The following is a 27833-nucleotide window of genomic DNA, read 5'->3' as shown; positions in this document are numbered from 1 at the left end:
TTTCTTTGATGAGACAAGACCTGTTCTTGTCTGTGAGAATAAGGATCAATATTGAAAATGTATTTAGGACTTATGCTGGTTTAGTAAAGTAGCTGTTGTAGGCTCTCTTCCAGGATCCATGCTTTCACTAACCCCCAGTAGTTGGCTATGTGTATAGTACAAGGTATGATTTCCTTTTTTGAGCAGGCCATAATTCCAACTAGAGAGTTGTTGGTTACTGACAAGGTATGTGTGCCATGATTTCACCCTTAGGGATATTGTGCGTACTGGTTATTGTAGTTCATAGGTGTCATAGCTGAGTAGGACTGTTCATTCCTTCCCTCCCCTGGAATCTTTTATGGGGCCTCCTAGTAACATGAAGGAGGCTTTCAGGTCAGGTGTATCTCTGATTGTCCAGGACCTATACCTGAAGTAAATGGTGTCCAGCAGTAAGGACTCATTCCTTTCTTTTTTCTCACATTCTTTCCAGTGTTATTAGTTGTTGTGTTGATGTTTGCCATTCTGACTTGGATAAGATGAAGTCTCAAAGTTGTTTTGATTAACATTTTCTTGCTGCTAGAGACAATGAACATTTTTTGAGATACTTTTTAGCCATTTTATTCTTTTAAGAACTTTGTTTCAACCAGGCTTGGTGGCACACACCTTTAATCCAAGAACTTGGGAGGCAGAGTCAGTCTCTGTTGAGTTCAAAGTCAGCCTGGTTTACAAAGTGAGTCCAGGACAGCTAAGGCTATACAGAGAAACGTTGTCTTGAAAAACCAGAACAAAAAAAAAAAAAAAAGAAAGAAAAACCAGAACAAACAAACAAAAAACTGTTTAGAGATTGCAAGGCCATTTTTACATGGGTCTTTTATTTTTAGTTCAGCTGGTAAGATGCTTTCCCATTCTGTAAGATTCCTCTTCATTTGATTGTTCTTTAGCCATGCAGAAGCTTTTTAGTTTTCAAAGGTCCTATTTGTCAGTTGTTGGTCTTGGTTTCTGGGCAAATCCAGTTTAGAGAGTTCATCTTTATACCTGTATCCTGTAGGATTCTGCCTATGCTTTCTTCTAGCACTGTAAGTACTTCAGGTTTCACACTTAGATCTTTGATCTATTTGGAGTTAGTTTTGTGCAAAGCGATAGATAGAAATCTAATTTAATACATTTAGTATTCCCAGCACTATTTATTGAAGATGCTGTCTTTTCTCCAGCATACGTTTTTGGCAATGTTGTCGAATATCAGATGGCTGTAGGTATATGTACTATATATATGTATATGGGTCTTTGATTTTGTTCCGTTGGTCTACATATCTGTTTTTGTGCCAGTACCATACTGTTTTTATTACTGTAGCTTTGTAATATATCTTGTGGTCTGGAATGGTAATCCTTACAGGATTGTCCTTTTTGTTTAGTATTGTTTTGGCTATCCAGAATCCTATGTGGTTCCATTTGAACTTTAGGAGTTTTTCAATGTTAGTGAAGAATGAGATGGGGATTTTGATTGTGATTGTATTGAGTCAGTAAGTGGCTTTTGATAGGATGTTCATTTTCACAGTATTAATTCTACTAACCCTTGAGGATGGAGTGTCTTTCTTTGCATTTTCTAGGATCTTTGTCTCTTCCTTTTAGAAGTTTAAAGTTTATATTGTAGAGGTCCTTTTACTTCCTTGGTTAGGCTTATTCCTAGAAGTTTTTTTTTTGTTTGTTTTTTGTTTTTTTTTGAGGCTGTTATGAATGGGAGTGAATCTGTGATTTTTTTTTTTCTGTAGGTTTGTTATTGGCATATCAAAAAGCTATTTTTGCAAGTTGACTATCCTACCACATTGCTGAGATGATCAATTATTTCTAGAAGTTTTCTGGTAGGAATTTTAGGATTTCTTATGTAACTATCATGTCATCTGCAGATAGGGATAATTTTATGGTTTTTTTGTTTGTTTGTTTCCCTTTAATTTCATTCTCTTGGCTCATTGCTCCAGCTAGTGCTTACAATATGTGTTTTCTTGGCCATCACTTAGGCATTTATTCTCTTTAAGTTCATTGAGCAGTTTTTTTTTTTTTTTTTTGTTTTGGTCTTCTTTAAATTCCTTAAATTCTTTGAAGTTTAAGATTGGTTTTTAAAATTCCATGTCCTGTGGTTCATCTAGGAAATTCTCATTGGCAAACATTTCTACAGGACTAGTGGAGTTTGGTGGGAGGAAAGGAATACTGTCTTGATCTTTGATATTGTCTGTATTTTTGCTGTGAGATCTGGGTACATGGACTTGTTTTGTTCTTTGATGTGGACGGAGCAGGTTGGAGCAGAACACAGCCCTAAAGTTTTGGTGTGGCTTATATGGAATGAAGTCAGGTGGATGCAGGGCTCTTGGGGGCATCCAGGATATGTATCCTAGTGCAGGCCTGATTTGAGGGTAAGTCTGGGGCTTGAGAAGGGTGTATGGAGGGGAAAATCGGGTGGAGTCACCCGGCAAGACTATAGTGCAAGATCTTGTAGACAGGTTAGGATATGTCTTATGAAGGCCTGGATGGTTGTGTGAATGGGTTATGTCCTGATCAGAACCTGGAGGCTGAGGGCCCATCAAGTAGGGGGCCAGGCTAGGCTGCAGTACTTGATGTGTGATCTCAGGAGTTGCTTAGGGTGTGTTCATGGGAAGACCAGGCAGACTCACCTGGATAGGCCTTGATCGGAGGATGTGTAGGATCTGTCTGGGCAAGGAGATTGGAGTGTCTTTACTTTGTTGTTGTCATTAAATGCTGGGATTGAACCCAGGGCCTCACATATGCCATTCAAGTGCTCTTATTTCTGAGCTGTATTCCCAAACCCTTAATTGTTACTACTATTTTAATCTAGTTATAACTTCAAATCCAACTTGTCTAATACCTGTGAATTTCATGGACTTGATTTCTTTACATGGGAACCTTGTTTAGATCTGTCTTCTCAATGACCTATTAGTTACCTACAGGGATAAGTCAAAGTTATAATAGTCAGTAATAAAATTGGAAGCCAACAAGGATTAGAGTATATGTTAAATTGTGGCAAATCATACAGTTTCTTTTGGAATAATCAGAAGGAACTTGATCAGCTATGAGGATTTTGAGCTAGTGGAAGCATTTAGAAAAGGGAAGTTGGATGGTAAAGTATTTTTTTTCCATAGGAGATCATTTGTAGGCACTATGTAGAAATGCTCAGGTGAAACCCTCATGTATGATTTTAAGGTTTTGCAGTTAGATAAAAAATGATTATCTCTTGCATTAAGGCACTACTTAGATAAAATTTGTTATTTAAAGGATGAGGAAAAGGCTTATAAATTCCTAATTAGGGGATTGAGAAAATGATTGCATTGCCTAGTGAAGCAAATACAGAAATATCAGTGCTTCCCCAACAAATACACAAGTTTAGGAATAGAAAGCTGAGAAGAAAATGTGCTTGATGTTGTAGGTGCTGCATTTGAGCATCTGCAGCTTGACCAAGAGACGTTGTATTTACAGATCTGACTTAGAGGAACAGTTTTAATTTAGAGAATTAGATACAGATATATGTAGCAGGTACCTATAATAAATTCACATTATAATTTAAACTACCTATAGATAATATGTTGAATGAGAAATAGGCCAGCTCTGCAACTTAGAGGAGGATGCCTGGAAGGAAGCGAAGACAACAAATGACGGGAAAACATTTCTGATTTGTCTATAGGAGGTCATGAGGGCTCTGTTCAGGGGATTGGTGTAGATAGAAGTAAATTGCAGTGAGTGTGAATTGCATGAAAGTGAATAAAAGTGAGGTAAAGTGATAAATACAGGAACTAGAGACATATTACTGAAGTAGTTTTCCTATATGGAAAAGGTATGTTTATATACAAGTTGGTAGGATTCTCAATTACAGTTGTGTTTAAGGGATGATGAGTTTGTTGGCTCCTGTTGAGGAACGTTCAGAGGTAGAACTGATGGTTTGAATGTTTCATGCTTGGGGTTTGTAGGCAGCTGGTGCAAGGATTAGGATAGAATATGAGTGAGGGGTAGACCTTGAGGTCTAAGCTGGATCTGGAAGAAACTGAAAGCCAGAATGGGCTGACACTCAGAAATAAATACAGGTAAAGGGAAACAGGAGAGGCCTTATTTAGTATAAGAAAAGGAGGAAACCAGGAAGGCTGTAATAGGTATTCTAACTTATAGTTTCCCAAATAGACTAAACATTATTACTGCACTCAATCTAGTACTCGAATTTTATAGCACATTTATTTACTTGATGACAGTTATGCCACTAAGTAAAAAATCTAACAGTATTAACTTCTGGCAGTTATTTGATGACAGCATTAGTCCTCAAGAAGTGTGAGCCTTATAAGATGTGAAGGTCTTGATAAGGCAAGAAGCTTTTCTTTGTGTGGAGGAAAATAAACTTGGCAATACTCATTCTCTTCTGCCTTTCTTCACTCCATCTTTCCTTTAGGCTTTCTTTCCCTTTTCAAGCAGGAAGAGGTGCTTTTTATTCACATCACATCAGTTAGCCTAGATACCTATATTTTTGAGCTGTGTCTAAATTAAGTGCTGTTAACATTGTGATATTTGAATTAGGTAAATTTAAGAGTAGTGTGATACCTTGGTGTCTTTCTTGAAGTGAAGGTTAGCTGAGGGATGTGCAGTGGACATGAAGGGTTAATGCGACTCTGGCAATTCTCTCCCTTTGCCCTGCCAGTTTATTGCTTACTCTGCCTTTCCACTTCAAAATGAAGTATTTTCAAAATTAAAGTTATTATTAGAGAAATTTTTCTTTATGTCTTCCTTTGAGGTATTGAATGAGTAGACTGACTTACACATTGAAATTTTTCTGTTTGTGGCTGACATCATGGTTGACTGCAAGGTTAACTTTGTCTGAAGAACTGACCATTGAATTCTTAGTGTGTAGATGGAATACTAATACTGGAAATAACACTCAGTTCTCGTTCTTATAGTGCACTTCAACCCCTTTCCCTCTCTCTTTCATTTCATCTCAGGTCAACAGGACATATTGCTGTGGTACCTACCGAGCAGGTCCTATGCGGCAGATAAGTCTTGTTGGAGCAGTAGATGAAGAAGTTGGTGATTATTTTCCAGAGTTCCTTGATATGTTAGAAGAATCACCATTTCTGAAAGTGAGTGTTTGTTTAGACTATTAATGTGCTGGTCATTATTTTTAGTAGACACATAAAATTAGAGTATTAAGTTAATCTTGCTTAATAAAATTAAATCTTATATACTAGTTTGTGTAGAAATGGTTAGAAAGTATTGGTATTGAATATTTTTTTATATGTTTCTCTGCAATATGGCTTTATTTCTTCATATACACATGTGAAATGGCTTTTAGTGCTTTTATTTGGATGGGGGATAATCTGTAAACAGTCTAAAATCTTTTAAATGTGACTTATTCCTTTGGTTTCTAGATGACTTTGCCCTGGGGTACACTTTCCAGCCTCCAACTACAGTGTAGGTCTCAGAGCGACGATGGGCCTATAATGTGGGTAAGGCCGGGAGAACAGATGATCCCTACAGCAGATATGCCAAAGTCGCCCTTCAAAAGACGACGGTAAACAGTAATTTTGTTTAAATAAAGAAAATCTCTTTCTTTAGTAGGTGGTTTATGAAAATGATTGACACCTGAGCATGGTTTGGAAACTTGTCTAGACTTTTAAGAGTTTTTTTTAGGTAAAATATCAAGTTGTCAGTACCTTAGTTCAGATAACCTGTTACATGGTCAACAGAATCCTGAAAAATTAATTCATTTTTTTAAAAACTTGTATCCTCCAACCGCCTGTAGGATAAACGATCAAATTCTCCTTAGTGTGGTATGTACAAATCTTTGATAATATATACCTTTGGATCTGCTCTCAGTTTCTCCTAGCTACTAAATTCAATTCCCAAACCATTGTCTCCCATTGCCCTTTGCTCGTTTTGTTCTTTTTATTTGGAATTCCACCCTATCCCCACCTTTCTCTTTGTCCAGCAGGTTTCTAGTAAAGTTTCCAAACTTCCCTTGAATGTCACCTTTGTGAAACTTAGGACAAGTTAGCCAGCTCTGTTTCTGGTTTTACAGTGTGGTTCCTTGATGATCTTTTTACTGTTTTTGTTCCTTAATAAATTTTGACCTCCTTGAGGTTGAGGACTGTTTGATCTCAGTCATCATCATGCATAGTAGGAATCCATGGTATGCTGTATGAGATATTATGCTAGTGCATAGAGCTGTGATAAACAATGTGCTAAGATACTTTCTCTTTCATACACATAAAACAAATTAGATTTGCTTTATAGTATTTTGGGAAATAACATTCAATGAGACTGAAAATAATTTACACCTGCTTGGGCTATAGAAATAGCAATTTAAAATTAAGCTTGGCATGATGGCATATACCTTTAGTCCCTGAACTCCAGAGGGAGAGGCAGGTGGATCTCTGTAGGTTTGAAGCCACCCTGGAGCTACATAGTGAGATCTTGCCTCAAAAAAAAAAGACTCAAAAGTGAGTTTAATAGATTAATCTTAACTTTACTTAAGTGTCAAAATAGCTTTAGATACTTAAGATGATCAATGAAAGCCTCAGTTAAAAACTGAGATTTGAGGATATGGTTCAGTTGATAGACTGCTTTCCCAGCATGTAGGAAGCCGCTGGATGCCACCCCTAATACTACATAAATGGGATACATTTGTAGTTCTCTTATCCAGGTATGGTGGAGTCAAGAAAACCAGAAGTTCAAGGTCATCCTCAGCTACATAGTGAATTTGAGACCAGACTGGGATATAAAAGGCTCACAAACACTGTGTGTGAATGCAGGGCATAAACCCCAGCAATTAATTAAAACTCTAGCACATTAGTAGATTACAACAATTTTTATAGCTATGGTGGTGGATCTTAATTCTAAATTCTTAAGTACTATATGTATTTTGTTCTATATTTTCAAAAAGAAATGAATGCTTTATTATGTTTTTTGTGCTTCTCACAAACATTTATTAATGCCACATTGTGAATATTACTTAAACAAGTGTACAGCGACGCTCCATGTTTCCGTTTAACACAGCTTTCTCAAGCTTAGTCTACACTCTTCCAGTTACCTTGAAACAAGGAAATTTTGAAACTTTCTTTACTGTACTATATAACAGTCTTCTAGAATGTTTCATTGTTGTACCCGATTCAAGAGACTCCAAAAGACCACTAAGAGTCGAGTCTGATTCAAGCTTAAACTTGGTCTGCCAGTCTTCCCTGACGTAGCAGGTTAGAAAGTGAGGCCCTGAGTCTCAGGGAGGCCGAGTTTTTAAGGGGAAAAACAGCAAGTGGGGAATTTCAAGCCTTGGCATTACAGGGAAGTGTAGGTTTTGGGTGGGGGGGTTCAGCAATCGAGGTGACCTTTAGGCTAACTGTTCCAAGCCACCTGGCCAAACCGAAATACATCTAAGATTTCTGTACGATAGCCTGCTGGGTAGAGGACCCATTAATACATTCTGTGGTATTTATGACAACCTGTGGGGTGGAGGGCCATGTGGCCCTTCTCGGAACCCAAAGGTGGGGGTCAAGTCACTCCAAGGACAGTCAACTTAAGATAGTCTGAGAAACAAAATGGAGTCACCTCTGCCATCCTTAGTCCCTTCATCATCTAGATGAACTTAACTCTTCTAATGTACCTGTAGAATTACTTACCTAATTTTACAGTTTCCATTTTTCAATGTCTCTTTATTCCCTTTCTGCTAACTTTCCCTGCCTCTAGTGACTACTGTTTCTCTGTACCATAAGATGAACTTTTAAGTTTTCTTGTATATACCATTTATATCATGAGCACCTTCAGAGACCTGTGTTCTTTCTGCTCAGCATGAAAAGCTCATTAAACAGCTATAAACCTAAAACTGCCCATTTGCATTCTCTGCTTAATCATTCTTTTTGCTTAGGCTTTTGTGCTCATATTGGCTTATGTTTGTTAGATGGCTCTAGAAGTTTTAGGCATCATAATTGAACCTGGTTATAGTTAATAGAAGAAACTCTTATGCTTTTTTATGAGCTAGGAAAATTTCCAAAGGACTCCTGAGCAGATTTTTTTCATACTGTCACTTAGAATCCACATTATTGGCAGGCATTGGTTTATGCTTTTTTGAAATAGTTTTGAATGTTTTGATGGTTGGAATGAGCCTACTATAATTTCACAGGACTCATCTAGCTCTATCTCTGGAGTTTATAGATTAGATCACATAGAGAATGATCTGCTGCCTGAATGAAAAATCAGGGGCTGTGAAGAAAATTGAGAGAGGAATGCAGAACTGAGTGGTTAGACATTCTCCATTCCATGGGTTTAAATGTTTAACATTGTTCCTGCAAGGGGCACTGAGTCTGGCAGAGTTTCACCCTTGTCGTAGTTACTTTTCTATTACTGTGGAGACCCTGGCCAAGGCAACTTAATAGAGGAAAGCATTTAATCTGGCTCCTGCTTACAGTTTCAGACAGTGCGTCCATGGCCGTCACGGCAGGGAGCGTGGCAGCAGACACGCTGCTCACATCCTGATCTGCAAATTGGAGGCAGAGTGCCAGGGAGAGACTAGCTGGGGGGGTCTGTGACCCCAGTGACACGCTCCTCCAAAAAGCCTCCGCCTTTTAATCGCAAATCAGTTTCATCAACTAAGGATCAGACATTCAAATATATGAGCCTACAGGGGCCGTTCTCATTCAAACACCATAGCCATTATACTCGCATTAAAAAATTTAAGTTTCACTTAATTTTTGTCCCATATCATTACTGTGCCTGCCCTCCTTTGATGTCAACTTCTCCAAGGTCCATTGCCTTTTTTCCTGCTGATGACTCTTTATTGAATGTTCTTGTCCTTTGATGCTGTTTGCTCAGTTTTATCAGTTTTATTAGTCTAAGACAATGTTTTCCATTACGTAAAAGTTTTCCATTACGTAAAAGTTGGTTGGTATTGCTAATTCACTAATTCATTTTCTTTACTACCACCTTTAGATTGTTATATTTAGAAATGTTTGAACATGTAAAAAGCAGAATAAACTCCCATCCTTTTTTTTAAATCAATAGTTATCTACTCATGCCTAACTCTGTTTTATGTATATTTCTGTCTAGTCTATTTTCCCTTCTCCTGTCCAAATTAGTTCCATTTAATGTGGGAGGACATCAAATGTAGCTCAGTTTGCTGTCTGGAATCTAAGTTGCGGTAGAATGTTTTGAGAGTTTTAAATGGGGTGACTGAGCTAAAGGTAAAGAAGCATATAGCTTTAAGCCTTGAGTTATACTGTTCTTGTGTAGAGAAATTTTATACATCCAGATTTTGCATTTGAGCCTAATAAAGGTATAGTCTACAGGGAAAAGGAGAAAATCATATTAATCATTTTTAATATTGTATGTTTAATGCCAATGATCAAAATCATTGTATTCATCTCTAACCTCATTTAAGTACTCTTTTACCTTATTGCTGTTAATTTTGCTGTTTATTTCCTGTGCTTTTCCTTTGTTTCACGACCAAATCAACTACAGATCAATGAATGAAATTAAGAATCTCCAGTACCTACCTCGGACAAGTGAACCCCGAGAAGTCCTCTTTGAAGACAGGACAAGAGCTCATGCTGATCATGTAGGTCAGGGGTTTGACTGGCAGAGTACGGCTGCTGTTGGGGTTTTGAAGGCTGTACAGTTCGGTGAATGGTAAGTTAAAGGAACCAAATACAGGGGTGGATAATGCCTAAGAAAATGTGGATTCTGCTTAAAAGGTCAGGGAACAATTTTTAAATTGTGATGAAATACACATAAGATGGTTTACCATCTAAACAGTTTAGTGGTGTAAGTGTAACCACAGTTTGATGAAACAGTGCTCTAGAACTTTTTATCTTGCCAAACTGAAACTTGGTGTCCCACAGCCCAGTTTTAGTTTTCTCTCATTCCTAGGTCATGGGAACCATCACTATATATCCTCTTGTCATTTTCATTTCCAGTGTCTCATAGAAATGGAAACATACTCCTCCTAGTCTTTTCCTTTTTTAAAAAAAGTCCTAGTGGGCCAGGGATCGTGCTCAGTGGGCTAAAGGTGCTTGCTGTTAGGCCCGACCACCCAGTTCTATCCCTAGGACTCCATGTTGGTATACACACATGTACATGCATATGTACAAATATAAATGTCATATACAATTAATCATAGTGACAAAAGGAAGCTATTTTTATCACACTTACTTGATCTGTGAGTGTAAGCTGTGTGCGGCAGCAGTTGTGTAGAGGTTAGACAGCTTAGAGCAGCTGCTTCTCTCCATCTGGGTCTTGGGGATTGAACTCAGAAAGTCAGGCTTGGTGGCAGGCATGGTTATTCACTGAGGCATCTTGGCAGTTCCAGTTTTTATCCTTTTCTAACTCAGCCATTTCTATTATAATAATGTCCCTCAGAGTTTACCTGTGTTTTAGCAAGTCTCAGGTTTCATTTCCTTTTTAGGCTGAGGATAGTCCTTTCACACCTGTGCTTAAAATGCACATTCACACAGACACAGTCAGTCATTCAGTTAATGGATGTTCCGGTTACTTGAGCCTTTGCTCTTTGTTAACATAGGCGTGTCTTTATGTCCCTAGAGCTCAGTGCTCAGAAGTAGAGCTGCTAGGTTATATGGCAATTCCGCTTTATTACTGGAGGGACCGCCTCTGTTTCTGTAGTGGTGGCATCATTTTGCACTCACTTGCAACCTGGTTTATTATAACAAAGCTCAGGACCCTAATGAGACAGTAGCATATGTATCCCATTTGAATAAAACTTAAAAAAAACAAAATCCTCTGATCCAGGGTCTTACTATGTAGGAACTCATTGTGATCTCAAACGTAAGAGCCTCTTCTTGGTCTTAGCCTCCCACGTGCTGGAGTTACAGTGCGCACTGGCATGAAAGGTTGCTGCAAGGCTAGCCAGAACTGTTCTTTTTAGTCATTATTGATCGAATTTTAACAAGTTACCTGAGTTTAAAAAAAAAAGTTAATTTTTTAGGTACATTGATACTGTTTCTGCATGTATGTATGTGTTAGGATGCCAGAACCCCTGGAACTGGAGTCACAGACAATTGTGTGCTCCCATCTAGGTGCTGGAAATTGAACCCAGGTCCTCTGGAAGAAGCTGGTGGTACTCTGAATTGCTGAGACATCTCTCAAGCCCTGATTTTTGTTTTTTATTGATTTGCTTTTGTTTTTTGAAAACTAATTAAGAAGCAAGTGCACTCTTAGTCCTTAGGAAATAGGCGTTTTGTTTACTTAATAGTAGCATTCTAGAAACAGGAAAACTGAAGTTGTCATTTTCTGTTGTGGATGGTAGTCCCTTAAACTTTGTTTTATTAATATTAGGAGTGACCAGCCTCGCATAACCAAAGATGTGATTTGTTTTCATGCTGAGGACTTTACTGATGTTGTACAGAGACTTCAGTTAGACCTTCATGAACCTCCAGTTTCCCAGGTAATAATTCTCATGTTCCCATTATCCTTTGAGTGAGATCCATTTTATGAGGCATTTTGTTACTGGATTCACAGATAGTAAATTTAACTTTACTTGTATTAAATTCTGTGTGTGGTAGAAGGTGGTACCAATATTCACAATCTTTGGGGTGGAGGGTGTGCCTGAGATGGTGAAGTACCTAGCTGGTTAGTTGACTTCTGGCCACAGGCAGTCTCATTTGGTAACCTCACTGGACTGTGGCCTGAACTATAAAATGTCAGAAGATAGGAAGGGAAAGATTAAGTGCTGCCTTTATATGTGGTAAAGATACTGATATTCAGCTACACTTTCAATTGATTCCATATGCCATCCTGACAGTCTTTTATGATTAAGGAGGGTAAATATGTACAAAAATGTTTCCCAACAGTTACTGTGTTCTTTCAAGACAAACCATTTAACTCTGCTTTAACACAGTTTACCATTCTGTTTTCCTGTGTGAATTAGAGTATTTTTGTTTGAATCATGACCTATTTTAAGGTCTTATGCAATTTTTTGTCTTTCTTTTTAGTGTGTACAGTGGGTGGATGAAGCGAAACTAAACCAAATGAGGAGAGAAGGCATTCGCTATGCTAGAATTCAGCTTTGCGACAATGATATCTACTTCATCCCTAGAAATGTCATTCATCAGTTCAAAACAGTGTCAGCAGTTTGCAGCTTAGCCTGGCATATAAGGCTTAAACAGTACCACCCTGTTGTGGAAGCCCCTCAAAACACAGAAAACAATTCCAACGTGGACTGTGGTTTAGAAGTTGACTCCCAGTGTGTGAGAGTAAAAACTGAATCTGAGGAAACATGCACAGAGATGCAGCTTTTGACAACTGCTTCCTCATCTTTCCCACCGCCATCAGAACTTCATCTACAGGATCTGAAGACTCAGCCTATTCCAGTTTTCAAGGTGGAGAGTAGACTGGACTCTGACCAGCAACACGGTCTGCAGGAACATCCAAGCACTCCTGTGTGATATGTACATATTCAAACACATTTTTTAACTTTTTTAAATTTTGATGTGAAGTTATAGTTTTATAACTGGCCTAAGTTAAGTTTTATTGGAGAAATCTTGCCTATAATTCTATAAAGAGAAATGACATTCCATAAATGTCAAGCATATCTTTTTTACACAGATTATGCAAAGCTAAGAGTTGTATCTTATCCCGTTAGTACAGTATGTAATAGTGGGTCTGCTGCTACTTTCTGTTTTAAGGTGTGAGGTTACAATTCAATCTCTTCAAATCAAAACAAGAATTCTCTGGAATAGCAGGTTCTTATTTGGTAAATTATTCACTTCCCTTGATTTTATCTTTCCTTGTCTCTTGCCATATTTGCTTTATGTGGTAGAAAGTAGTTTTATGATTTAGTACTTGTGTCTTCAAGGCACTTTGTTAGTTTCCACAGTAAAATGGCATTGGTTGCAGGAAAGGCTCCTGCATCTGGTACATGGACAAGTAAGTTATTTAGTTTCAACTCAAAAGATATGGTTTCTAAAGAAAACTGAGTGGCTCTCTGTTTTTTAGCAAAAGAGGAAGCACAGCACTTTCTGACCCAGGCTGTCTTTTTGTGTCCGTTATTTAAAACCCAGTGGATATTTCTATTAAACAAAATTCTAAAGATGAATATTTCTTGGTTATTCATTATCCATGGTTCATTAATCTTTTCTAGGCTATATGGTAACTATGGAGGCTATTTTGAGCAAAAGAGATAATGTTGATCCTTTGTTCTGCTTCCTAGTATCCTCACATTTCCTGTGGATACTTTTCCTAAACAGATCACAAATATCAGAGTTAAAGAATCGTGCCAGTCTTATTGATGAGGGCTGCCATATCTGAGCACCAAATAGAAGAAACTATTCTTGTGACTTGGCATCTACTTTTGGAACACTTTACAATTTTATCTGGCTAATACCTGGGTTTGTTCATTGTTATTCTGTGTTGCTATTTTCTGATAACAGGCATTAGACTTCCATCTTACGAGTTTCAGGGAAGCTGAAACTTAATGTCTGGATATTTACTTTCTTTTCTTTCTTCAAACAGGCCTCCTTCATATAAGCAGTGTGGTCTTTCTCTTATTTTAGGATGTTCATGTGCTATGCATTATACTTTCTCTTAGTTAATAACTCAGTAGGCCTTTTGTTTACTAAAGGAAGAGTACTCCCCACACCTGAGACCAGATTCTTGTATCTACCTGGTTACAGTGCAATTTGATTTTTTTTTTTTCCTGGATGGTGAGATTTGAAATATTTGCATTAACATAGGCAAAAGGTAAAGATGCTGCTTTATTATGTCTGTCACCATGGAAACTTAGCTGCATCTTTGGAAATATCAAATATGAATTTTCTCTAAAATATTCTGAAATAGGTTAAATCTTATATAAATATTACTTTGTGCAATATTGTTGTGTAGTTAAATGCATATTAGCAAAGTATAGAGGTCACTGTGTAAACCGATAGAAAAGTAACCATCAGCAAATACTACAGTGATTAGTTAGAAACTGTATTATTCCTTATATATATGTATATGTATGTATTCTCTGTTACAAAGGATGAAGACAAATAAATAGGGAAACACTTCAATGTAAACCATTTATGAATTGGAAGTGATGTTGCTTTTAGTTATCTTTGTAAATAAGGTAATTAGAATGGTATGAAAGGTAATGTGATTATTAAAGGGGTGTTTTTAAATCCTGTGTATAAATTTTAGGGTAAATTCTAGTTTATCAAACTAGTTTTTAAGGGACCTTTGAGGGTATTTTTTGTTGTTATTTTGTGGAGAAGGGGTTTATCAAAAAAATGAATGGGCTTGGGTTATTTCTTGTTTTTATTTTTCTGTCCAGAAGAATTTCATAGAGCTTTACCAGGCTGTGCAAAGAAAAATTCTTCTCAGGCAACATTTGCTTTAAAAAATAATCATGAAGAGAAAAAGTTGTTAACGCAAAAAGTTTTATTTTGTTTTTCTTGTCTTCCAAGATCCGATTTCCCCATCTCCCACTTGCCATCCAGCAGATGCCATCTGTCATCTAAGCTGGTCATTACTAATAAACAAGGAGACTGTCTCCTGACAGCCAGCACTGTGTGTAATCACTCAGGAACCAGCGGATCTGCAAAGACCTACAATCAAACGCAAATCTCCGTTTTCCTTTTCCAAAACATTCTACCCTCACCTCCAGTATAAACATATTAAAAAATATAAAAATGTTGAAAATCATGTACTAATGAAGTTACTGTATATTAGATTGCAATAGAATGGAAAGAAACATTTAGCTAGTAATGTATCTGGAAACCCTGAATGTCCTATGTGAGTATTAGATTTTGATAGCATGCTTTAAAGACTGATGAATATAAAAGCAGGGGCTTTGAGTTTCTTGCTGCTTTCAAAACTGTGTCCTAGTTGAGCGATACAAATGATTGCAACTTTTCTAAATCATTCAACTATTTGGTTGGTGGAGTGAGGCGTGGAGCGGTCTGGCGTCCTCTGATTTGTGAAGTAGCGGTGGCAGTGAGGCTGTACCTGAAATTGAAGCTGACCTTCCTTTCTGGTATGTTTTCTGTTGTGCCAACCTTTGAGAGTACTTGCAGAATGTGGCTATAAATTTTAGTGCTTTGTGGACCAGAGGGATATTTTAAAAACATGCTTATGGAAAGGACCTAATAAACAAATACTCCTAACAGCAAATAGAATGGTTTTATGGTAACCATGAAAAAGGATAAAAGTCTTCCCCTGCCCCAGAGGTCATTCTGTAATTATCAAGATAGGACAGGAATCAGGGTTATGATTCTGAGAAATGTCCCAAATTCATAAAGCAATAATAATAACCTCCATATTGGTTCCCTCTTCCAAAGTTTAACTCTTGAAAAATGAATTCTTAGGCTTAATTGTACTTTGCTTATTCAGTACTTACAAGTTTTACTGGTACATTATTTTTAAAGACTTGTGGAAAGTGCCCAGTCCCCTTAGAAACAGTTGAACTATCAGTTCACTAGTATTCCAAGCTCTTATATGGGGAAAGGAGCTTATTAAACCATTTGCTAAACTTTAGGAAAAGATGTATCAGTCTTAACAGGCATAAAGATCTCACCTAATGACTTGAGAAACTTTTGCTTATTGCTTTTCCCTGTATAAATATTGTCTAGAAGGAAAGTTAATATAGGAACAAGACTCCAAAATCCATGAGACTATGAATATATCCTTTATCATTAATATTAGCCCATTATATTTTCATCTGTATTTGCCTTTTAAAATTTATTTGCATTTATTGAAGATAATTAGGATTACTGAGTTTGTGTCTTTCTAATCAGTCAGTTTCATCCTTTCAGTAGCATACCAGAGGTTCACATTTGTGCTAAGTTTCATGTTTTCAAAACAGTCTGTAGCTGTATTCACTGGTCATGCAAGTAGAGGAGATGCACAACACCAGTGTTTTTCTTAAGTGTACAAAGGACTTATCCTCATCCTGGAAGTCTATTGCTTTAAAAGCAAGTATCCATAAATATTATGGCCTTCCATTTTAAAAATCTTCATAAATTTTTTAGGATCCACTTGTGCATGTAGTTGAGACCACCGTCTCTTAAAATATAGCACTTTTCAATTCTCAAGAAATACTTATGTACTACTTCTATCACATGCTGTAAATTTTCATGTAATAGTGTTTTCTGTGACTAAACTTCATTTTGATTGGCAGCTAAGACTTTTTTTTTCCCCCTGTGGCTTTAATTTATCTAAGAGGTCTTTGCATATAGATGAAATGTATAATTTGCCTGGCGGACTATTTTCGTTTGTGTGGCCTTAGTTTGTTCATTGACATTAACAAGTGTTTTAAAAAGTTTTTAATGAATAGTCTTAAATCTAAATTTGTGTGAATAATAATTCTTTTAACACAGTGCTTTTTTGTAGCTGTCTAAGTGTGTTAAATTGTTAAGCTATTTCTTTGTAAAATAGGACAATGGAATGCATAGTTTTTTTTTCTTGTAAAGTATTTTTTTAATAAACAAAGTCTGATTTGTCCTTACTGATGTTTTATCACAAAATGAATAGCACATGAGAGTTCTCATTGCCTGGAGCCTATTCGTGTAGTACTAGTCTTCCCCTGACACACACACCATGCATGCACTCACCTTCTTTGTGCCCTATTATTTTAAAGAAAACCTTGGACTTTTCTTTCTCAAAGAAAAGGTCAGATACATCCATATTAAGTTTTGAAGAAAAATGAAGCTTGTATTTGTGACAGTTATCCTTATGGCTGCTTAAAATTATTTAAGCACTTAAGTACTTAGAACAGCCTTAAGCTTTCATTTCAGCAGTGTAGGTATGTCTGAAAATGCATGGCCTAATAAGATGGTATTTAGTTTTCAAATATGGAGTGACTATGGGACACGGCAAAATGGGTTCTTTTCCTCATTAGGTTTTGGGTGAACTGTGTAGTTCAAGTGTTTGTTCTGACAGCACTTAGTTCCCAGAAGGCATCTCATCTCAGGGTATCTCATCAGTTCTCACAGCCAGTAGTAGGGAGGTAATTATCTCCACAACACAGGTGAGAAAGCAGACTTGAAAATCGAACCAATTTCCTAAAATCACAGGTCATTACAGGGAGCAGCAGGCTGAGCGCTGTTGTGGGTTCAGAGCTCTGCCTTACACAGCAGCAATCCTAATAAAATCGAAAATATTTAACAGGGCTCTTGGAAAATGATGAGCTACCGTACCACTAATTCTGTTCCTGAAAGTACCACCCACAGCCAGAAACTTTGTGTGTTCAGCAACGAAGTCAAATGCTTTTTATTCTTAGTGTTAATTTAGGTTTCAAGGTGAATTTTTGTTTGTCATTTAGCAATTAGTTGGTCATTCCTTGAGTTATGCTGTTCAGCAGTACTGAAGGGAAAAGCTGCTAAAACTCAACAGTTTTTAGTTTAGCCCTTAACAGGTGAAAGGGTAAAAACAGTGTAACCACTGCCAATTTGTAGGTGAAGAAAGTTTTAAAAATTATTCCTGTGGGTGTTACTTTTTAGTCGGTTTACATTATGGAGATTTTTCATTTGACCCTTTTAAGACTGCCTATAAGCTGCAGACTGCCTCTTGGGCATTCTCAAGTGATAGGAAAGCCATTTTTAGCCTTACATCAACTAAATGCTTTGTGCCCACGACAAGAAAGGAGACAACTTTAAGTAAGCTGAAGACAATGGCCCTTGGAAACAAACCACTGACATGCACAAAATGTACAGAGAGAAGAACAGTTTAGAAACCCCGTGGGCATAAATTTAAATATCCACGTTAGAGCCCAACTGCCCTTTCTCTGGACCTCTGAATCATTAAAAACAGCCTCTACAGCTATTTTTTTCCCATTTGGGGAAACACCCAGCGCGGTCGGGCTTTGTGCATTCTCTATCCTAGGCTTTGTTTTTAAGACTTATTGATTATGTATGCCTGAATGTACACCTGCATGACAGAAGAGGGCACCAGAACTCATACGATGGTTGTGAGCCACCATGTGGTTGCTGGGAATTGAACTCAGGACCTCTGGAAGGGCAGACAATGTTCCTAACTTCTGAGCCATCTCTCCAGCCACTCCTAGGCTTGTGTAGGCACCTGAAAGCCCTTGTCCAGAGCTGCTGAGAGCCGAGGGAGGAAACCGCTAAGCCACAGGCCGCCTGTCCGCGTTCCAGGCCGCGCAAATTCAAACACCTGCCCAACAAGAACGGAGAACTCGTGCGCAGGGCTCGGGTCTGGCGCTAGTTTCTCACCTCGTCCACCCTAAGGGCCACGGCTAGACGAAGTAGACGCCACGCTAAATGCTGCAGACCCGCACAGGAACCTCTGGCACCACGGGACCAGCCTCCCGGGGATCGATGGGTGCCGGGAGGGTTGTTTCGGAGGTGACTTTCCGTTAGGCGTCGAGGGTTACCCGCGGGACGCCGCTCGGCCTCAGCCTCCGGGCTGCCAGGAGGCGGCCGGGGGCGGAGCCGGAAGGCGGAAGCGGCTGAGCTCCCCGGGAGCTCGTCGAGCCGCGGCCCGTCCCTCCCGGACGACGCGCGCCGCCGCCGGCCCGGGGCTGGCCTCCAGCCGGGTCCCCAGCGCTGGCGGGTGCCGAGGTGCCCGGCGAAGGCACCGTTCCCGCTTCCTTCCGCTCATCTGCCAGCTGGTTCCCGGCGTCTCCCAGGGCCGGTTCGGTGACCGCCCGGGTCGGGTGTCCGTGGCTGCTGCAGGCTGCGCTCCTCAGGGCTCAGTGCGGCCGGCGGCCTCCCGGGCTGGGCCGGCCGCTGCGGTCTCCATGGTAACGGCCCCGCCGGCGGCCGGGGCCTCTGGGGGAAGATGCGGCCTGCCGGGCCCGCCGCCTCGCCCCCGGCCTCCAGGCCCGGCCGGGGTCACTGAGGAGCGGGGGCCCGGCCGGCAGCGGGCACCAGGTGAGCCGGCCGCGGGGAGAAGGAGGGCGCGGGGGTGGGCCCGGCCCGGTCCGGTCCTTGCCGTCGCCGCATCCGTACTTGGGCTGGCTGGTGCAGAGGCTTCTTGGTTGCCTCTGTGCCCGTTTTCCCCTCCCCCCACACTTTTTTTTTCTTTTTCCTTCTTACCCGCGAGCACCTGGAGAAAGAGCAGTTCATGGAGAGGCTGGGAGAAGCAGATTTTAAGTCAGCCCCCAATGGGGATAATAACCTTCAACACCTGGACTTACGGAGACATTTCCTTCGTTTTTAGTGAAATCCGACTCTCTGGCTGGAGACGCAGATGGCCTCAAATGAGAGAGATGCTATATCGTGGTATCAGAAGAAGGTAACAGTAATTTTTATTTGTAAACCGTATTTCCTGCAGAAAACTCTCTTAAAGACGGTTGTTAACTTTCCTTAAGTTTGGTAATAGCACATATTCTCATATAATACCGCAGCATAACTGTAAAGACTGATGTGCAAAGTCATTATAAACCCCAGTTTAGGTTCCAGGATGTGAGCTGTTAAGTCACCTATCTCCAGGCAGCATAGACACACTGCTGCAGTGCTTTGCTTTATCAGACTTTAATTTTTTTTTTTAATAAAAAATGAAATTCTTATCTGCATGGCCCAGATTGCTACTGTCGGCTGATTGAGCTGTTCCTTTCCTCTTATTCCTTTCTCATATTCCTATTGATGTTTTCCTTAGGGAGTAGAAATATTTTTTAAGTGATCCTTAATTTAAAATATTTGGGGCGTTGCTTTTTTACTTTTTAGATCTAGTCTATTTTTTTTTTAAACAGCCCTTGGAATTATGAACTTACTATGTGAGAAACACACTTCCCAGATACCAAATTTAATAGTTTCATGGCCTTGTGAGGTTTGACTTAGATACAAAGATTGCCTTTGCATCGTTTAAATAGCCTGCTCCTTATTTCAGATTGGAGCATATGATCAGCAGATATGGGAAAAGTCAATCGAACAGACTCAGATTAAGGTAAATTGATTTCTTTGTTACTGCTTTAAAGAGAAGAGAGGATCATACTTAAAGAATGTGCACTATCCATTAAGTATACATTCTTTTATTTTTTGAATTCTTTATAAGAAAAACAGCAGTGCATGGGTAATGATAAAGGACAGTTGTTTTGTAGCCTCAGTAGCAAATGTTGCAGGTAAATGGCAATGTGCTTTCTTATTTCTGGTCATTTTTTTCCATATGACTGTTCAAATCCAGTATTGCCAGACATTTACTCAAAAGAATCTGGAAATACACACGTTTAACAAAGAAATGTCCACATTCTAAAAGGGTAGTAGTCCTCTTCTTCGCTTTCTCTTTTTCTTCATCTTCCTCCTCCTCCTCCTCCTCATAATCATCATCACTGTTGTGCAAGCCAAATTAAAATCATATTTGGCCTATCTAGCTTTCCGCCCCCATTTTTTTTTTTTTTTTAATTACTGGTTTAGAGGTGAGTCTTCAAGTTTTTCAGGTTCTTAAGCTTCTTTGGACATTACCCTTCGAACTGAGCACCGTCTTCAGTTTTTTTCATGCTAACCAAACAACCAAAAACTGCTTTGTAATTCATAATGCCAGTTGGTTAATTTGTAATAGTAGAGGGGAAGGTTAAACTTTACTGTGCAAGTCATCACACAGGGAGGGAAAATATTGGTTATGGAGTAGTTGCTGAGTGGCCACTTGTAATTTGGTAGTCTTTGAGAGAAGCCCAAAGAGAAGCCGATAGGACTGGCTTTGGGGTCTCGTCCTTGGAAATCGTTCATAACTGCTAGCACATCCTTGCTTTGGTACTCCTTCTGAAAAGATTTGATGCAGACGTTTACCAACACTTTAAAAACATGGGTATATTTAACCATTACTCGGTGCATTTCTTCATAATCCAGTCATCTAAAAAGTTGTTTGAGCTACACAGTATATAGCTAATTTCACAGTTTCCTTAGCTCTCCTTCTTGTTAATGGAAGGTGGGGCTTAGATGAATAAATCCCACAATTTATTTTCTAACTGTCTAAGTCTTTTCTAATTCTTTTTCTGTGAGCTACTAGCCACATCAGTAGTGTAATAGAAATGGCTAGCCTAGAAAATTAGATATTGTTTTATGTCCTCTAGCCTTGTGATCCTTAACAGATCCATGTAGTTTTGTCTGGGTTTTGGTTTCCTGGTCCTTAAAAGGATTTTACTTCCTGCTGCAGATTTAGATTTAGATTTTCTTATTTCATCTTCCCATGCCTCTTAACATATGCCTTTTAATGCACCCTATCAGAGTTCCTTGTTAACCTGTGAGTGTGCCTTGGGCTCAGGGGCAGGGATTTTGTCTGTATCTGCTCTTGGAGCATCTTGCGTGGCCAGGAGCTCCTGCTTGTTACCTGTTGCTGCACAGAATTGACCACTCCATTGCTCTCTGCTACGGTTATACCCTGATAGCTCTTTAAAGTGTATTTCTTCATTTAGTAGCGGTGTCACAGCTAATGTGTCACATGTGGAACAAATGTTAAGAATGTTGTAAAACTGCAGGTCAAGCTTTAAGCACAAGAATGGTTGGCCAACATAAAACATTCCATGTGATTTATGTGTGTGTATGGTTTGCTTTTGTTTTTGAGAGAAACCATAGGAAGTTGGGTAGGTGGGATAGAATCTGGGAAGAGTTGGGGAGAAGGAAAGACTGTGGTCAGATTATATTATATGAAAAAAAAACAAACCTTAATTTTTTTTTAAATGTTCTGAAAAAGATAGGCAGTTATTGCCTTCATGGGCTTCATGTTCAGAATACTGTGAGAAAACTAAGATGTTTTTTAAAAAGATGTTTAGTTAGATTAAACAAACAAAAACTAAATTAAAAATTTAAAACAAAAGAGTATCAGCTCACAGTTCTATTAGTTCAGTTCTATCAGTTCAGTTCTATCTGAACTACATTTATAGGGGGTGACTTAAGTGGTTAAGAGCATTGGCTGCTCTTGCAGAGACGCTGTTCAGTTCCCAACACCCACATGGCAGCTCACAACTGTCTGTAACTATGTAAGAGGGGATCTGGTACCCTCTTTGGCCTATATGAATACTACATGCATGTAGTGCACTTTCTTACATGCAGGCAAGACACTCATACACATAAAATAATAAATAAATGTTAAAAAGTTTTAAAGTGCATTTATAAAAATATAGTTTAAAATATTTAAAGGGCACTGGAGAGATGGTTTGGTAAGTACCTGGCTGCTTTTCCAGAGGACCTGGGTTTTGTTCCTAGCACTTTCGTGGCTCACAACCATCTGTAATTCCAGAGATACCTGGCACCCTCTTTTGACCTCTGTGGGCATGGAAGAATTCACATTTGTATATACATACATGCAGACAAAACACCCATACTCATATGATAATCTAATCTGACACCCTCTTTTGACACATAAAATAATCTAAAATTTAAGACAAATTTTTGAAAGATATGTTAATCTTGGATGGAAAAAATGATCAGAACTGTTTGGCAAACTTACTGAATTGCTGTGTTTAGGGCATTTTGGTAGATGTTGAACACAAGGGGGAAAGTACTAACAGAAGTATAAGATGTGTCTAAGGAGTTAGCAAGCGTCCCAGTATGATTGTAGTATAAGCGTGGAGATGGGGTGGTAATAGAAATGAGTTTTACTCAGAACTACCGTTCTGAAGAGAGTAGAAAGGCTGGTGTGTGCGTGTGCACGTGAGATGAGGTGATGCTGGGAAGCAAGTGGCACAGGCTGGACCCACTGCATGGAAGTCTTTCTGCCAGCCTTCCAGGTGTTGGGGTTACCTTGATATCAAAACTAAAATTAGATGTGAGAAAACAAGCTGTGAATATAGGAGTTAAAATTGTTAACAGAATATTAAAACCATCAACTCATCAGTACAGAATGGTTTATCTACTGTGATTGAATACAGTTTATGTAGGAATATATATTTTTCTTTTATGGGGATTTTTAGACAGGGTCTCACTGTAGTCCTGGCTGACCTACAACTTGATAGTTTGACCGGCCTCAATTTACAGCAATCCTTTTGCCATTGCCTCCTAGGTTCTGGGATCAAATGTGTACATCACTACACCCCATTACAACGTTGATTTTAACAATTGAAAATAAATTACTGTGACTAATGGAACAAAGAACCAAACCATATGACCTCCATAGACACAGTAAAAACACTTGACAAAATTCTGTGCATCTGTAAAATTTATAATGATGAAGTAAGAGTTGAAAGTAGGTTTCTCGACTTACTAAAGGCTGGAAAAAAGCCTGCAGTAACTATTGCCCTTAATGGATAAACTAACTGCTTTCCCCATAGCCAGGAAAAAAAAACAAGAATACTTGATTTCCCTACTTTTACCTAGTTATGGATCCTGGCCTGTGCTATAAGGCAAGTAAAAGACTGAAAAGACACCAAGATAGGAAAGAAATGGAAATGTCTTTATTAATGTTGACCTAATCACATAGAAAATTCTAGGGAACCCACAAAAAATTACTAACAGCATGTTTGGCAAGGTCTTTGGATATAAGGTCTGTATATAAAAATCACTTGAGTTTTTTAAGTATTAGCTATGAGAATATACAAGTAAAACTAAGAAAGCATCCTAGCATTTGAGAGGCAGAGGCAGGAGGATTGCCATGATTTCAAGGCCAGCTTGTGCTGTAGACAGTAAGATCCTATATTAAAAAAACCAAAAAAGTGGGGTGGAGAGATGACTCAGCAGTTAAGGATGCCTTTTGTGCAGTCAGGAAGACCTGGAGTTAAGATTCTTACATGACAAGTCCAGCAAACATATGTAACTCTAGCTCTTCTGGCTTACAGGTTTGTACACAATCACATACACTCACACACATGCACATAAATAAATCTTAAAGAATTCTGGTCACTACAAAATAAAATATTTTAAAAATTTAGGCATGAATTTTGTATAGAAAATGTAAGGCTTGCATGCTAAAACTATACAGTTTTTTTCTGAGATGTTAGAAAGGGTCCAAATAAATTGAGCAACATATATCATTTATAAGATTCAGTATTGTTAATCAGATATCGGTTATCTCCTGCTATGTTTAATAATTTGCCTTCAGGATTCCGGTTAGCTAATAAGCTACCTCTGAAATTTGTGTGGATTTCAAAGAATGTGGAATATTAAAAATAAATTTAAAAAAGTCAGAGTTGGAAAGCTTATATAATTTGATCTAAAAATTTAGTGTAGAGCAATAGTAAATAATATAGGGAAATAGTATTGTATCAACTTGATTGATAAAGTGATTGGACAGAAAAGAAAAATCTAGAAATCTTATTTCTTTGTTTAATTAAAAAAATATTTCAGGGCTGCAGAGATGGCTCAGTGGATAAGAGCACTGTCTGCTCTTCCAGAGGTCCTGAGTGCAGTTCCTGGCAACCACATGGTGCGTCACAGCCATCTGTAATGTAATCTGATGCCCTCTTCTGGCATGCAGGTGTACATGCAGATAGAGCAGTCATATTTAAACAAATAGATCTTTAAAAAAATTCAGATCCATCTATCCATCTATCTGTCTATCTATCTATCTATCTATCTATCTATCTATCTATCTATCTATCTATCTGTGTGGGTGTTTTGCCCACCTGTATGTTATGTATACCACGTGTGTGCCTGTGTCCTTGGAGATCAGAGAAGGCATTGGATCCTTTGGAACTAAGTTATGGATGATTGTGGTGCTGGAAATTGAACTAGGGTGGGTCCTATGCAAGTGCCATGAGCAGTCTTAACCACAGAGCCATCTCTCCAGCCCCTCCTTACCACATTAATAGAGTGCTTTTCATCTGTGGAGTCAGACTCTTTATTGTGAACCCAGGCAGACCTGGAGCTCTCTAGGAGTTTCAGCTGCCTTTGAATTTATGATCCTCCTACCTCAGCCTTAATAGTGATGGGGCAGGTGTAAGCCAACTATGCTCTGTTATACATTTTAATTTTCTTTCTGTTGTGATAAAAATATTGACCAAAAGCAACATGAGGAAGAAAAGGTTTATTTTGCTTAAACTTTGAGATCGTCACTGAAGGAGGTCAGGACAAGAACACAAGGCAGGAACTGTGAGGAACACTGCTTTCTGCTCACTGGCTTGCTCACTGGCTCATGCATATTTAGCTTTCTTATAAAGCTTCAGGCCCACCTGCTTAGGAGAGGCGCAACCTACAGTGGACTGAACGCACTCACATAAGTCATCAATTAAGACAGGGCCACAGATCACTAGTCGCTCCCTCAGGTGAGACTTCCTCAGGTGATTCTAGGCTGTGTGAAGTTGAAAGTTAAAACAGCTAGGACAGTGCCAAAAACCCAATGAAGAAATGATGGTTTTTTTTCAATAAGCAGTACCAAGAGAGTTGGTGTAAACTATAACAAGGATCTTTTATTTTTACTTCATATAACATAGAAAATGGATTATAGGTTTAAGTATGAGTAAAGTAAACTATAGATTCTTAGAAGAAAGTGTAGGAAATCTTGTCACTTTTAAATGGGTAAAGGCTTCTTAGAAACTCATACGTGAAAGAAAAAAATATGCATATATATATATATATGCATCTATCTATCTATCTATAGTGATGCATGTCTGTAATTCCAGCATTCAGGAGCCCAAGGCAGGAGGATTGTAAGTGCAAGGCCACTTTGGGCTCCATAGTGAGAGGCTTTACATAGACAGCATCAGCAGTCCCTGAATAGAGTCAGGGAGATGACTCAGGTTGTAGAGGTGCTTTGCTGACAAGCCTGCCACCTGAGTTCAATCCCTGGGACTTAAAAGGTAAAAGGAGAGAGCCAGCTCTTGTCTTGCATGCTGTCTGTCCTCTTCACTACACTCTTGCTATGGTACCTCAGTAATGCAAAACCATAGTAATAAAGAACGATCAAGTGACTTACCAATATTAAAAGCTTTCTCCCAAACATATCATTTAATGAAAGAAAGGGTGCAATCACATACACCTGTTGTCTGAGTGAGTTCCAGCTACTTGGAAGGCTGAGGCAAGAAAGTTGCTTAAGCATAGGCGTTAGAGGCCAGTGTGGATAACACAGGCCCTATCTCAAAGGAGATGAGGGAAGGAAAATATGAACATATTTTCAAATCATTTATATAAAGGACTAAAAAAAAAATCTTAAATAATGATTAATGTCATATACATATTTTATCAAAGACTAAATGAATCTGTTAGGTACACGAAAAGATGCTTTACATTAGTTATCAGGGAAGTATGTATTAAAATCACAGTGAAACCCACTATATCCCTACTAGACTGGCCAACCCTACTAAACAAAGATATGTAGAAACGAGAATTCAGATCCTATAGGTTGGTATGGAAAACTGAAAGTTGCCTGATGGTCTCTTAAAAGTTACATGTATGCTTTTCACATGATTTACTTTTCCAGTTATCTACAAGACAAAAAGCTCTGTTCACCTTCATCCTAAAAGTGGTGAATGCTTAAACCAGTGTCTTCTATCTGTCTAATGCAAGGTGTATCGAAAGATGTAGTACACCTCTATAGCATGCCTAATGAAAGTACTTACGCAAGAAGACAATTTTACATGATTCTGCTGATATGAAATGTCTAGAATGTACAAAGATAGAAAGCAGATCAGTAGTTGCCTTCTGATGTTTTCTAGGAACAGAGATTTCTGCAAACAGGCTGCTATAGTTGAGTGTCCTTCCCAGGGTTTCATGTGTTAAAATTTAATTCGAATTGTGAGGTATCAGGAAAGTGGAAAAGTGATCCTATTGTGTTTACAGGTAGAACCTTTGGGAGCTTTATTATGATCAGATAAGGTCGGTGGAGTGGCTATGTTTGGCTCCTGTTTTCTTTGTAAGAACAGGGAGAGCCACACTTTCATACATGTCCCTGCCTTCTTTCCATGAGATGCTCTGTGCCGCTTTGAGGTTACCAACAGGAAGGCTGTCTCTAGATGTGGACCTCTGGACAACTACAAATAAGCCCCCTCTATTTATAAAGCTTCCCATACTTTACATTACAGGAATAAAAATTGGACTAATACACAGGCTCAAAGGAAGTTTGGGGGTGATGGCTATATCCTAAGTACTGAGTATCAATCATGATTTTATAACTATGAATTTACTAAAACTCCAAGTAATTTACTAGAACTGTACACTTCAAATGGATGTATTTAATGGTATATAAAGTATACTCAGTAAAACAATTTTTTTAAGTTACACCAATGATGGGAGAAAATATGTAGTTACAAAATATTTATATAAACTTTACAATTTAAAAGTATATGTAGTAAAACAAAATTTCCTCCAATGTTTTAATAGACTATATATGTCTGATACTATTTTAGTACTTAACATCCTGTTTGCTAAGATGAATGAAACTTTTTAATAAATATTTTCTTTGTTTTGAAATTTTTTTCTAACTAGTATTAAAAAGAACAAAAATACTGTTTGAAAGTGACACAAAATATGCGTATATATATGTGTATATATATACATCTATATATCTATCTACGTGTCTATAATTCCAACACTCAGGAGCCCAAGGCAGGAGGATTGTAAGTGCAAGGTCACCTTGGGCTACATAGTCTAGAAAAAAAGGCTAGTGAAGTCCAGAGGCTCATTCAGCTGTTTGTTGTATTTTAATCTTAGTGCTGCAGGTGTGACTGAATCTCCTCAGTAAAGAGGACAGGTTAAGAGCATACACTAAGCTCTGTTCAGCATTGTCCTGAAACATTTACAGTGATAGCAGTAAGAAAAAGGGCTCAGCTCTGAGGTATGAGCAGAGCAGAGAAGGCTACATTAGATGGAGCTAACGTACAATTCTGAAAGCTGTGAAGCAGGGGGGGAGTAAAGAAAGTAAGCACTTGAGTGTCTGCTGTGGGAAAAGCCGGTAAGAAACTAGGAAAAGCTCTGTTCAGTTTCATCAGGTCATTGTGCAGAACTGAAGACAGGACTGCAGGAACATATGCATGGTGGCAATGGCTGCACCCTCAGACCTTCCTT

The 27833-nt window shown here is 38.6% G+C and overlaps 2 protein-coding genes across 7 annotated transcripts in view; both read left to right on the top strand.

Moving 5' to 3' along the window:
• Rsbn1 (round spermatid basic protein 1) overlaps positions 1-16447 on the top strand; it is a 46765-nt gene extending 30318 nt beyond the window's left edge. The window contains exons 3-8 of the mRNA XM_021634203.2: positions 4968-5105; positions 5394-5536; positions 9472-9639; positions 11302-11410; positions 11958-12413; positions 14409-16447. Of these exons, the coding sequence (XP_021489878.1) occupies positions 4968-5105; positions 5394-5536; positions 9472-9639; positions 11302-11410; positions 11958-12410 (1011 nt within the window). The 3' untranslated portion in view covers positions 12411-12413; positions 14409-16447. The remainder of the gene's footprint in view (positions 1-4967; positions 5106-5393; positions 5537-9471; positions 9640-11301; positions 11411-11957; positions 12414-14408) is intronic.
• A 2245-nt stretch (positions 16448-18692) lies between these two features.
• Positions 18693-27833, top strand: part of Phtf1 (putative homeodomain transcription factor 1) — a 40345-nt gene continuing 31204 nt past the window's right edge. For 3 of the 6 annotated variants that reach the window (XM_060392951.1, XM_060392950.1, XM_060392948.1), the window contains exons 1-3: positions 19127-19197; positions 19792-19848; positions 24180-24258. In XM_060392951.1, coding sequence (XP_060248934.1) covers positions 19163-19197; positions 19792-19848; positions 24180-24258 — 171 coding nt within the window. In that variant the 5' untranslated portion in view covers positions 19127-19162. Of the gene's footprint in view, positions 18834-19122; positions 19198-19791; positions 19849-24179; positions 24259-27833 lie in introns of those variants that run through there. The other 3 variants (XM_021634221.2, XM_021634220.2, XM_060392949.1) reach the window with 2 other exon arrangements.

This window comes from Meriones unguiculatus, chromosome 10 (genome assembly GCF_030254825.1).
Source record: "Meriones unguiculatus strain TT.TT164.6M chromosome 10, Bangor_MerUng_6.1, whole genome shotgun sequence".
Taxonomy (NCBI): domain Eukaryota; kingdom Metazoa; phylum Chordata; class Mammalia; order Rodentia; family Muridae; genus Meriones; species Meriones unguiculatus.
This window is presented reverse-complemented; position numbering and strand designations above follow the sequence as displayed.